This window comes from Cherax quadricarinatus, chromosome 21, assembly GCF_038502225.1.
Source record: "Cherax quadricarinatus isolate ZL_2023a chromosome 21, ASM3850222v1, whole genome shotgun sequence".
NCBI classification, from domain to species: Eukaryota; Metazoa; Arthropoda; class Malacostraca; order Decapoda; family Parastacidae; genus Cherax; species Cherax quadricarinatus.
The window spans coordinates 7,193,058-7,207,380 of record NC_091312.1 but is presented as its reverse complement, the minus strand read 5'-3'; the positions used below and the strand labels follow the sequence as shown (position 1 = coordinate 7,207,380).

The 14,323-nt window shown below is 36.9% G+C and overlaps 1 protein-coding gene across 1 annotated transcript in view; it reads right to left on the bottom strand.

Annotated features, from left to right (window-relative positions):
• LOC128689074 (protein amalgam) overlaps nt 1-14,323 on the bottom strand; it is a 104,067-nt gene that overhangs the window by 23,482 nt on the left and 66,262 nt on the right. Inside the window, exon 5 of the mRNA XM_053777156.2 lies at nt 12,057-12,214. Within this exon, the coding sequence (XP_053633131.1) occupies nt 12,057-12,214 (158 nt within the window). The remainder of the gene's footprint in view (nt 1-12,056; nt 12,215-14,323) is intronic.

The window sequence follows — 14,323 nt, the reverse complement described above, 5'->3', positions numbered from 1 at the left end:
GGTCGGCCAAATTTAAAAAAAAAAAAAATATTTTCTCTTATGAAAAGATAGAGAATCTTTTCCCGATCATAAAGACACCAAAAGTTTGAAATTTGATAGAAAACTTACGGAATTATGCTCTCGCAAAGTTAGCGGTCTCGGCGATGTTTACGCATCGGCGATTTTGCCCACTTTGAGCCCCATTTTCGGCCAATTTCACTGTACTAGTCGACAAAAAACATGAATATTTCGATAGAACTCCATTTTTTCTATCGAATGGGTGCAAGAAACCACTCATTTATGAAATTCTACTATCCAGTACAGTGGTCAGAATTTAGCAATTTTGCCAATTTCACACAAATTTCAAAAGATGCCAATTTCCGAATAGGGTCCAGAATAAACAAGAAAGACATTCCTGGCACTAAAATGACATTTCCTCTAGTCATTAGTCATGTCTCAAGGCCCCTCTTATATTCTTTTGCTTTCCACTTTGAATTTTTATTTTCACAAAAAATATAAGATTTACTGTTATGCAGACTACTGCATTAGTGTAAAAAATGGTATAAATATTATTGGTGCACCTGTGAAAGAATATTAGACTCACCAGTTGACGTGTATTGCATGCTTGGCACGATTTGTTTACTTTTGAAGTTTGGTAAAAATCGAACATTTCTGCTACTTTGAGCTCAATTTCAAGGCACCTTTCTTTGTAAAACCAGTCAAAATCGTCTCAATTTCTGTAATATGTATTCCATTCTATAAAATGAGACCAAGAAAACTAGAATACAACAATAAATACCATACGAAAATACACTGCAAAGTCGCTGATTTATTAAAAAAAAATGGTAAAAGTTTTTTTTTTCTCATTATGCACTGTGTGCTGCAGGATTTTTTTTAGACTGTGCACACTGACCACATAGACCCATTCTTTCATATGAAGGCCTACCAGCTTTCTCCCACTAGATTTGAGGCCGCTAGAATTTATGAGTACTAGTACGTCAAAAACCCCTACACGTAAGACGTACTAGTACGACGAAAACCCTCAAAGGGTTAAGGCCCTACTTAGAAACCTCCTCATCACCCAGAATTAATGAGAAAAACTGTACTTAACACTTACCATTTACTCAAAAGCAACACAAAAAAGTACCAATGATATCTCAATTTCAATATTTAATATTGTGCTAAAGATTGCTCAACTATGTACTCATTACTACAAAAATAGGATATTCAAATTTCATTATTTTGAATACTAAATTGCAATACTTTAAATCTTAAATTGTTTAAATTGTTCTATTCTAAAACTGTAATGCTTCAAAATTGTAATGTTCAAATTCCATCATTTTAAATATACTCTAATAATTGAGGCATATAGCATTACCTATTAATACTCTGTACTCAGTGTAACTCACCTAATGACCATTTAATGTTAAGTTAATTTTAAGTTTGCCAGAAATGCTCTGCACACAAGGTGCTTTTGGCATGTACACTCAACTATCATATTCCTTTGTACGTCTATGTATCATGCCAAAATATTATTATTATTATTATTTGGGCCTTGAAGAAAATTCACTGTACAATATACAGTAATACCTTGCATAGTACGGTTTTGAACAGCACAGGTTTTGATATGTGCATAATACGATTTAGTAGGTTGGTAGACAGCAACCACCCAGGGAAGTACTACCGTCCTGCCAGATGACTGTGAAACAGAAACCTGTAACTGTTTTACATGATGGTAGGATTGCTGTTTTCTTTTTCTGTCTCATAAACACGCTAGATAACAGGTATATCTTGCTACTCCTACTTACACTTTGGTCACACTTCACAGACATGCACATGCCTATATATATACATACATCTAGGTTTTTCTCCTTTTTCTAAATAGCTCTTGTTCTTCTTTATTTCTTCTATTGTCCATGGGGAAGTGGAAAAGAATCTTTCCTCCATAAGCCATGCGTGTCGTATGAGGCGACTAAAATGCCGGGAGCAATGGGCTAGTAACCCCTTCTCCTGTAGACATTTACTAAAAAAGAGAAGAAGAAAAACTTTATAAAACTGGGATGCTTAAATGTGCGTGGATGTAGTGCAGATGACAAGAAACAGATGATTGCTGATGTTATGAATGAAAAGAAGTTGGATGTCCTGGCCCTAAGCGAAACAAAGCTGAAGGGGGTAGGGGAGTTTCAGTGGGGGGAAATAAATGGGATTAAATCTGGAGTATCTGAGAGAGTTAGAGCAAAGGAAGGGGTAGCAGAAATGTTGAATGATCAGTTATGGAAGGAGAAAAGAGAATATGAATGTGTAAATTCAAGAATTATGTGGATTAAAGTAAAGGTTGGATGCGAGAAGTGGGTCATAATAAGCGTGTATGCACCTGGAGAAGAGAGGAATGCAGAGGAGAGAGAGAGATTTTGGGAGATGTTAAGTGAATGTATAGGAGCCTTTGAACCAAGTGAGAGAGTAATTGTGGTAGGGGGACCTGAATGCTAAAGTAGGAGAAACTTTTAGAGAGGGTGTGGTAGGTAAGTTTGGGGTGCCAGGTGTAAATGATAATGGGAGCCCTTTGATTGAACTTTGTATAGAAAGGGGTTTAGTTATAGGTAATACATATTTTAAGAAAAAGAGGATAAATAAGTATACAAGATATGATGTAGAGTGAAATGACAGTAGTTTGTTGGATTATGTATTGGTAGATAAAAGACTGTTGAGTAGACTTCAGGATGTACATGTTTATAGAGGGGCCATAGATATATCAGATCACTTTCTAGTTGTAGCTACACTGAGAGTACATAAAAGGTAGATGGGATACAAGGAGAATAGAAGTATCAGGGAAGAGAGAGGTGAAGGTTTATAAACTAAAACAGGAGGCAGTTAGGGCAATGGGGTCGAAGAGGTATGGGGTAGGTTTAAAAATGTAGTGTTAGAGTGTTCAGCAGAAGTTTGTGGTTACAGGAAAGTGGGTGCGGGAGGGAAGAGGAGCGATTGGTGGAATGATGATGTAAAGAGAGTAGTAAGGGAGAAAAAGTTAGCATATGAGAAGTTTTTACAAGGTAGAAGTGATGCAAGGAGGAAAGAGTATATGGAGAAAAAGAGAGAGGTTAAGAGAGTGGTGAAGCAATGTAAAAAGAGAGCAAATGAGAGAGTGGGTGAGATGTTATCAACAAATTTTGTTGAAAATAAGAAAAAGTTTTGGAGTGAGATTAACAAGTTAAGAAAGCCTAGAGAACAAATGGATTTGTCAGTTAAAAATAGGAGAGGAGAGTTATTAAATGGAGAGTTAGAGGTATTGGGAAGATGGAGGGAATATTTTGAGGAATTGTTAAATGTTGATGAAGATAGGGAAGCTGTGATTTCGTGTATAGGTCAAGGAGGAATAACATCTTGTAGGAGTGAGGAAGAGCCAGTTGTGAGTGTGGGGGAAGTTCGTGAGGCAGTAGGTAAAATGAAAGGGGGTAAGGCAGCTGGGATTGATGGGATAAAGAGAGAAATGTTAAAAGCAGGTGGGGATATAGTTTTGGAGTGGTTGGTGCAATTATTTAATAAATGTATGGAAGAGGGTAAGGTACCTAGGGATTGGCAGAGAGCATGCATAGTTCCTTTGTATAAAGGCAAAGGGGATAAAAGAGAGTGCAAAAATTATAGGGGGATAAGTCTGCTGAGTGCTGGTGTCTTTTGTCTGTCTCATAAATATGCAAGATTACAGGTAAGTCTTGCTACTTCTACTTACACTTAGGTCACACTACACATACATGTACAAGCATATATATACACACCCCTCTGGGTTTTCTTCTATTTTCTTTCTAATTCTTGTTCTTGTTTATTTCCTCTTATCTCCATGGGGAAGTGGAAGAGAATTCTTCCTCTGTAAGCCATGCGTGTCGTAAGAGACGACTAAAATGCCGGGAGCAAGGGGCTAGTAACCCCTTCTCCTGTATATATTACTAAATTTAAAAGGAGAAACTTCAGTTTTTTCTTTTGGGCCACCCCACCTCAGTGGGATACGGCTGGTACGTTGAAAGAAGAAAGAAGAAGTCTGCTGAGTATACCTGGTAAAGTGTATGGTAGAGTTATTATTGAAAGAATTAAGAGTAAGACGGAGAATAGGATAGCAGATGAACAAGGAGGCTTTAGGAAAGGTAGGGGGTGTGTGGACCAGGTGTTTACAGTGAAACATATAAGTGAACAGTATTTAGATAAGGCTAAAGAGGTTTTTGTGGCATTTATGGATTTGGAAAAGGCATATGACAGGGTGGATAGGGGGGCAATGTGGCAGATGTTGCAAGTGAATGGTGTAGGAGGTAGGTTACTGAAAGCAGTGAAGAGTTTTTACGAGGATAGTGAGGCTCAAGTTAGAGTATGTAGGAAAGAGGGAAATTTTTTTCCCAGTAAAAGTAGGCCTTAGACAAGGATGTGTGATGTCACCGTGGTTGTTTAATATATTTATAGATGGGGTTGTAAGAGAAGTAAATGCGAGGGTCTTGGCAAGAGGCGTGGAGTTAAAAGATAAAGAATCACACACAAAGTGGGAGTTGTCACAGCTGCTCTTTGCTGATGACACTGTGCTCTTGGGAGATTCTGAAGAGAAGTTGCAGAGATTGGTGGACGAATTTGGTAGGGTGTGCAAAAGAAGAAAATTAAAGGTGAATACAGGAAAGAGTAAGATTATGAGGATAACAAAAAGATTAGGTGATGAAAGATTGAATATCAGATTGGAGGGAGAGAATATGGAGGAGGTGAATGTATTCAGATATTTGGGAGTGGACGTGTCAGCGGATGGGTCTATGAAAGATGAGGTGAATCATAGAATTGATGAGGGGAAAACAGTGAGTGGTGCACTTAGGAGTCTGTGGAGACAAAGAACTTTGTCCTTGGAGGCAAAGAGGGGAATGTATGAGAGTATAGTTTTACCAACGCTCTTATATGGGTGTGAAGCATGGGTGATGAATGTTGCAGCGAGGAGAAGGCTGGAGGCAGTGGAGATGTCATGTCTGAGGGCAATGTGTGGTGTGAATATAATGCAGAGAATTCGTAGTTTGGAAGTTAGGAGGAGGTTCGGGATTACCAAAACTGTTGTCCAGAGGGCTGAGGAAGGGTTGTTGAGGTGGTTCGGACATGTAGAGAGAATGGAGCGAAACAGAATGACTTCAAGAGTGTATCAGTCTGTAGTGGAAGGAAGGCGGGGTAGGGGTCGGCCTAGGAAAGGATGGAGAGAGGGGGTAAAGGAGGTTTTGTGTGCGAGGGGCTTGGACTTCCAGCAGGCATGCATGAGCGTGTTTGATAGGAGTGAATGGAGACAAATGGTTTTTAATACTTGACATGCTGTTGGAGTGTGAGCAAAGTAACATTTATGAAGGGGTTCAGGGAAACCGGCAGGCCGGACTTGAGTCCTGGAGATGGGAAGTACAGTGCCTGCACTCTGAAGGAGGGGTGTTAATGTTGCAGTTTAAAAACTGTAGTGTAAAGCACCCTTCTGGCAAGACAGTGATGGAGTGAATGATGGTGAAAGTTTTTCTTTTTCGGGCCACCCTGCCTTGGTGGGAATCGGCCAGTGTGATAATAAAACAAATTTTTTTTTATATAACTGCATTATGCACCGATATTGGACTGCTGCTGTGTACCAGATTAGTGCGATGCAAACATCAGTGTCACTCCAGACTCCGAGCAGTGAAGTTGTGTAGTCTTATACAGTACATACATACGTATACACAATTTTTCTTTATTATATAAAATACTGGTACCCCTTTTATATGGAAATATGAGTGGAAAGAAGAAATACCATTAGATGAAAAACTAGAAATTGTAAAACAATAGGATGGTGCATCATATGTTAAAACAGGACGTGACAAGAAAATAAATGAAGCATCAGTACATGTGCATATAAGGAATAAAGTTAAAATAAAAATCCTGGAATAGCTACAGCATCTTATATATTAAAAGTGATTGTTAAAAATCTTAATTCTGAAACAGCTAATAAGGAACATTTTCTAATCTTATGGGTTGAAGACTGCAGCCAGAAAAGAATTCCATTAAGTCAGATGACGATTCAAGCTAAAGCAACAAGTCTCTATCTAATGTTAAAAAAAAAAAAAAATGGCAATGAAGTAGAAAGTTTTTTGGGAAGTTGTGGCTGGTTTTATAGCTTTAAAAAGTGTACGAGACTTCATAATGTTCGAATTACTGGCCAAAGTACCAGAGCAGACAATGAAGAAATGGCAAGATTTCTTAATGATATAAAAAAATTATTGAAGAAAATGGCTACAAAGATGAGCAAATTTTTAACATGGATGAAATGGGTTTGTTTTTTTGGAAGATACCATCATGCAATGCATCACTGCATTATTCCAATGATTTTGCCAGTTTTGAATCCCCTATTGAAACTGTGAAAACACTGTGCAGCTTGGAAAAGATCATGTCAGATTAGAAGCTTTGGATTGTGAAAATGTGCATCAATGCATTGACTCACATTCCAATGACCTTGACAATGTAACACTCATGGAAACAGATCAGCAACATTTATACAAAGAATAGGAGGAAAATCAAAAAGAAAATGCTGTGCCCACGAAAGAATTTACACTGGATGAACTATCAACATTAAGTGCAACAAAAGTAGATGCTTGTGACTTCATATTGAATGCAGATCCAAACACTGAATGAAGCATTAGAGTTCAGCAGGTGTTACAAAAGGATATTTGATGCTCTAAAGATATGTATGTTGATGAGAAAAAAAAAACTGTGCAAACTATGTTCAGCTATTTTTCAAAATAAAAATTGTCTTTTTCTTTACTGTATGTATGGTACACTGTTTATTTACAACTGTAATAAAAATCTTTAGTATTACTAATTTTTCGTTTTTATCTTTTATAATTTCTTTACTTGAAAATGTGTGAAAGAATTTCATGTGCACTGATGTGTACTAAACAAATGGCTAAATATTTTTGCAATCTGATGCATTTAATTGTATTGCTGGAATGTATTACATGAAAACACATCATAATACCTTGACCAGCATGGTATTGCATAGTATAGCAGTATTTTTTGACATGCATTAATCATACTATGCAAGGTATTGCTGTATACACATGCACACCTCTCAGTGTACTGTATATACAGCAGGGCTGTGGCAGGATCCCATCCTATGTATGGTGAACATGTCAGAATTATAAAAAAAAAAAAAAAAAATAAAGTATCTTTCAGGAACAAGATCCTTGGTTGACTAGGCCTTATCCCTATTCTTGTGTGTGACAATGTTTAGGGACTGAAAAAGTGCTGAACAAAGCAATGAACATTATCCTATGAAGTTAATGAACTATCACAACACCGAATATCTGGAAAAAACTTTATATTCCTAGCATAAATGACAAGGTCATTAAAAGAAATGCCCTACTTGGCATTAATATGCTCAGGCAACCCAACCCTAACCCTTGTACAGAAGCCCCTCTGAACTTTCTTCATAAGTTATTGCATCTTGAAATTGGATCATAAGAATGGCAACTGACCTCCAAATAAATCTAATACATAATCTGTACCATGCATGACAACCGTGACACTTACCTGCACCATGAGAAATTCCCTCTTTCCAGATGATTGTCCTTTACCCCCTAAGATCATCACTTCGCAATTCAAGCTTCATCTTTAAGTAAAATACGATGCTTTAACTTATGTAAATAATTTAGTCACAAAGCATTCTTTCCCAGATTGTGTACACTAATAGCTGCCCTCACCAAGGCAAATGGTAGTATTGCTGTATAACAGAATGCTAGCTTCTACCTAGGAAACAGGTTTAACACTTTCCCTTTAATAATAATAATAATAATAATAAGGGCCCAAACAAATAATAAAGCTGCAACCTTTCAAACTGAATCATTTGCTATACTCCTTGCTCTCAAATGTGCCCATGTGTCTAATCTTGACATTTAAACTGCAATTCTTTATCATTCCTAAATTCTCTAAATTCTACGATGCACAGTGACAACATTCCTTTGTAAAAAGCCAGGCACAAGTACTGGTATTTTTATGGTAAAGCTAAAATTTAACAGAGTTAGGGTTCACCTGTGGATTCTCTCACAGTGGCCTTCGAATGCATGGCAGAACTGATAAGATGGTAAAGGTGCATGCCCTTAAGGAGAGAGTGAATTAAAACCTAGACCTGTCCACTAGTAGTCTGAGGATAATACAAAAAGAACTTCAACTGACCTTTCAAACAGAGTGAGACCGATAGGTTTATGGCACAACCAAGAAAATCACCAGACACTGATGTGAACTGCTGTGAATACTGTATCTCAGAGATGCCGCATCCCTGCCATAGGACATATGGCACCATGACTGCAGAACTGCAATCACCCATCCCCAGGGACGGATAGAATCACCAGGTCTCCATCATGGATCCTCCTTCAAGAGTCAGTGAAGAGTCATCTTATGAAGATTCATCCATCTCAGGATACTAATCTTGATGAATATATTATCATTATCAATCCCCTCATGATGCAAGTGAGGAGTTCTTGATCCAAGGAACTGGACCAGTCTTCCCTTTCAGGAAACTGAACCTTATTGTCTCCCACTCCCCCGAGACATGGTATGATCCTTTAGGGTTTACCACTCCCCTAATCAATGTAATTGTTTCAAGAAATCTCTAAATATTTAATTTACAATTACCATTGTAAATATTTTGAATCAACAGCACCTCTGCTGGTCCCTGTAACATATTGAATATGTTGCACTGTCATGCTCATGACTGAATTATTGTGTAGCCAACACCTTACCATTAACTTTATTTTTTCTTATCTAGCAGAATGCTGGGCTGCAATTCCCAAACCCATTATGTAATACTGATTACTTTCCACAGAATGAGTATGGGAGTGCATAAAAATCTATCAGACTAATCAAACTTTACTTCTGAAATAAGTTCAAAGATGGATTGCAACATTCTCTGGAAACTATAACACCATGTAACAACTAAATACTACTGTTCTGAACATGCGACACCATGAGTATCACACCTCTCTTGTGGCTACAAATGTGTACAATAATTCCATACACATTTTCATGACTCAGACCTTGAAAAATAACTAAATAAAATTTGAAGGGCTGTATAGTATAGTATGTGCAGAATTTAACCTGGGGTCCAAGAGGATACTAGGCCCATATGCTAGCCACTGTACAAGTGTACCAATGACCAGAATAAAATAATAGAAACCAGTAAATTAACAGGAACCAGTGAAACAGCACACTAAATTCCAATTGTGCCATGGAAGGATCACCATCACTCGCCCAATTCATGCACAAAAATCTCTATGATATTCCTCGTGTCAGGCTAAATCTTTTCAAAAACTCAATGTACATAGAAGGGCTCAAAATCTGGAACTTTCTGCCAGAAATCTCCAGAACCACTGACTCAACTAGAATTTTTAAAACTACAGTTATAAAACACCTTATCTCCTTAACCTATCTCTGCCCATCATAAATACATATGTAAAAACTATATATGCATTTGCTCAATATCATGAACATAGGTAAAACATTATAATCAATATATACTTACTCTGAATATCTGTAATCTTCTTAAATGTTAATCATTCCATTGTGTGTGCCTTAGGTTAATAATCAAAACTAATTCTTCCTCTCTACCAAACCTATTAAAGCCATATAGCATGAACTAATAGAATGTTCAGTTCTCTTGTATTCATTGTCAACTCACCTAATGACCATATGTACAAATATACTGCACTGTTATGCTTTATTAATCTTAAGTTTGCCTGAAATGGCATGTACACTCAATTGTTATACTCCTTTGTAAAAACATGTATCATGCTGAAATAAAGTTCTAATTCTTCTTATTCTTATGTTTTAGAGTACTCAAGTCAAAATTTCTTATACCAATCCTACCTGACTTCTGACCTATGCGACTTGCATCCATCTGCATACACGACCGAAAAAATAACTATAAATTAGAAAAATAAAAAATTTATGTACGTAAATATAAAGTGCCTCTGCAAAGACAGTGATTACGTATGAGTGATGGTGAAAGTGTTGAATAATGATGAAAGTTTTTTCTTTCTTTTTGGGTCACCTGCCTCGGTGGGAAATGACCGAAATGTTAAAAAAAAAAAAAAAAAAAAAGATTACCCTTGGTCATGTGTCTGCCAGCGTTAGCAGCCGTGTATTTGTTAAAATTAAAAAAAAAAAAACTAAGAAGGTAAAAGACAATGTTGAAATAATGAGTAACAAGAAAATTGATAGGCCTAGCTTAGGCTACATTCCGTACAGCATTTTTATTTATGAAGCCTATGAATGATACCTATATGTAAGGAACATCAGTTTGTAAATAATGAAACTTATGGTAACAAAGCAGGCTGATAAAAAAATGAGATAATCATGACAGAAATTTATTAGATTAAAAAGAATGTAATATACATGTATACGACTTCTACATGTCATGCTAACATAATTCTGACATCTATCCATTTCGAGATTCAACTAGTTGTTCGGAACGGAGCTTGGACGTAAGTCAGGGAGGATCTGTATTTCTAAAATTAGTATTATGTATCACTGTAAATTTGGGCAACATTTTTTCTGGGGGTAAGGGAGGGAGGTTGGAGGTAGAAAGGAGAGTCATATTTATTTATTTATTTATTTATTTAGAAATTTTAGCATACATACAGAGGTACAAAAAAAATACAGGTAAGAGCACCATGCCAATGCCACTTATATGCATTACGGGCTACCCTATGTCATCAGTCCTATAATGTATGCTGGCCATTATATGTTCACAAACAGCTTTAAATTTTGTATATTCCTTTAATCAAGTCATATGTCTAAATCTGATTTCTGCCACATTTTGATCCAAGGAACTGGACTAATCTTCCCCTTCCATGTACTAAACCTGAATGCCACCCACTCCCCAGGCACTAAATGACCATTAAGGATTTAACCCTTCCCCATGATTACAACAAAATAAATTAACATAAATGGGGAGAAAATTAATGTTATGTGTATGACATTAACCCTTTGACTGTTGCAAGCCCCAATCCTGAGGTGTCTCCTGGTGTCGCAAAATTCCCAAAAAAAAAAAAAAATAATAATTTTTTCTTATGAAATGATAGAGAATCTTTTCCCGATTGTAATGACACCAAAAGAACGAAATTTTATGGAAAACTGATGGCATTACGCTCTCGCGAAGTTAGCGACCTCAGAGATATTTACGAATCAGCGATTTCACCCACTTTGAGCCCTATTTTCAGCTAATTCTATTGTTCCAGTCGACCAAACTCATAGCTATTTCTTTAGAACTCCATTTTTTCTATTGATTGAGTACAAGAAACTGCCCATTTACCTATTTCAACTACCCAATAACATGGTCAGAAATTTGCAATTTGGCCAACTTAACGAAAATTAAAAAATATGACAATTTCAAAACAGGGTCCAGAATGAACAATGCAGACATTCCTGGCTCTAAAATAACATTTTCTTTGTTCATCAGTCATGTCTCCAGGCCCCTCTGATATTACTCTTGCTCTCTATTTTGAATTTTTATTCTAGCAAAAAATAGAAGATTTACTGTTATGAAGACTACTGCAATATTGTAATAATTGTATAAATAATGTCAACCCATTCATGACTGCATATTAGAATGGCTACTTGGACATTTATTGGAAAATGACATCATTTGTTTGCTTTTGAACATTGGCAAAAATCAAACATTTCCCCTACTTTGAGCTCCATTTCAAGGTTCTTTTCATAGTAAAACCAATCAAAATCACTGCTATTTCTATAATATGTTTTCCATTCTATCAAATGAGACCAAGAAAATGAGAATACACCCATAAATACTATACAAAAATAGACCACAAAGTTGGCATTTTAATTAAAAAAAAAACGGTCGGAGTTTTTCTTTCTCGTTATGCACTGCATGCTGCAGGATTTTTTTTATATGGTGCACACTGACCACAGACCCATTCTGTTACATGTGGGCCTACCAGCTTTCTCCTGCTTGATTTGAAGCCGCTAGAACTATTGTGTATATATACATCTGAAACACTGGCTGAAACAGTCAAAGGGTTAATTACAGGTACAGTACTTACCTACAACGATGAGCTTGACCTCAGCCACCTGTTCAGGAACAGTTCCAACATGGCACTGAAAGAAGCCAGAGTCTTCTGGCTGTACATGAGTAAAGTGGAGACTGTGGTCACTAAAGCCAGTCTCATGCAAGGGACTGAACCTCTCATCACTGGTATATCTGAAAACAAGTACAGTGGAATCTCAGTATTCGCACATCCCTATATTCATACTAGATATTTGCCTAGCTTTTTTCAGAAAAATTTCACTCAGTATTCAAACATTGCCCTGATATTCGACCCAAACAAAACGATCCATCTGGATGAAGTTCGACAAAAACAAAGCATAACACACTCAGTCTCTCATCAGCTTTTGTTTGTTAAGCATCATTCATACAAGTTCCGTGAAACTTTTTGGTATTTCATTATTATTCTGTAATGTTTTTTAAATATTTTCATTGAAAATAAGTAATCATGGCCCCCAAAATATGGTAGTGGTCCAAACAAGCCTAAAAGAAAAGCAGTGAGAACAACAATTAAAGAGAAAAAGTAACTCATCACGAAGTGGAAAAGTGGAACACGCATGTCGGACCTGGCCACTCAATATGGTATGGCAAAATCCACCACATCATCCATGTTGAATAATAAAGACGCAGTAAAAAGGGCTGATGTGGTGAAAAGAGTGCAAATGAAAAACTCTTATTAGAGTAGATTAACAAAACAATAATTGGCCGGTGACAGTGTTTCTGAAACAATAATTTGTGAAAAAGCAAAGCAGTTGTATAGTGATCTTAGACAAGACACCCTGGGAAACAGTGCTGAAAGTGATGAATTTAAGACTTGAATAACTATAGATCAATATCTAACTTACCACTGCTCTCTAAAATCTTTGAAAAATTAATTCATAGACGGATCTATTCCTACCTCGTCTCACACAACATATTAAGTCTGTCGAGAGTGAGCAAGGAGGCAGGTCACGGCTGTTAGGGCGCTACCCACATTATCCTTAAACCCTTGTCATTTTGGATTCAGGAATAATAAAAGCACAAATGATGCTATCGTACACATGCTAGAACTAATATATACTGCACTTGAAAAGAAAGAAGTTCCGCTGGGCATTTTCATTGATTTACGTAAAGCTTTCGATACAGTCAACCATGAACTGATGTACTCCAAATTAACGCACTATGGTATCAGAAGCCACTCCCTCAACTACCTAAAATCATACCTAAGTAACAGAGCTCAATATGTGTATGCAAATGATGCAAACTCTTCCACCCAACGAATCACAGAAGGAGTCCTACAAGGAAGTGTCCTTGGACCACTCCTCTTTCTCATCTACATCAATGATCTACTGAATGCATCACAGCTACTCAAACCCATATTATTTGCAGATGACACTACATACGTCTTTTCCCACCCAAACACAGTCATACTAGCAAACACAGTCAATGCCGAATTGCAGAAAATATCTGCCTGGATTATGACTAATAAACTTATCCTGAATACTGATAAAACCTATTTCATTCAGTTTGGAAACAAAGCTGCAAATGATCCAATTAACATAGCACTAAATGGATCATCAGTCACAAGACTCATAGAGGAAAAATTCCTAGGTATCCACCATGACAGTAGCCTTAAGTTCCAGACACATACAACAAATAACCAAGAAAATCTCCAAGACTGTAGGCATACTATCAAAGATAAGGTACTACGTTCCACAATCAGCTCTCCTGGCACTGTACCATTCACTCATATACCCTTATCTTACATATGGAATTTGTGCATGGAGATCAACAACATCCAATCACCTAAAACCCCTAATAACCCAGCAAAAGGCAACAGTAAGAATGATAACAAATTCCCACTCCTGCCAGCATACTCCACCAATTTTCAAAAGTCTGAATCTGCTCACCATTAAGAACATCCATACTTATTCATGTGCCTACTACATACACAGAAGAATACATGCAAATATAAACCCTCCACTCAAACTTCTCTTCACCAACCTTAACAGGACACATGACTACAACACAAGACACAGATCTCGTTTTGATATACCTCGTGCCCATATCACTCTGTGTAAAAACTCTATGCACATAAAGGGCCCCAAAATATGGAATTCATTACCAGAAGATATTAAAGTAACCCGGTCTGAAAATCAATTTAAGACTCTTCTCAAAAGCCACTTAATCACCCTAGACTAAATGCTAAATACTCAGTACACACACACTCACTTACATACTCCCACATCATGACTTCAACAATCACTTTGAACCTTTTATCCATTG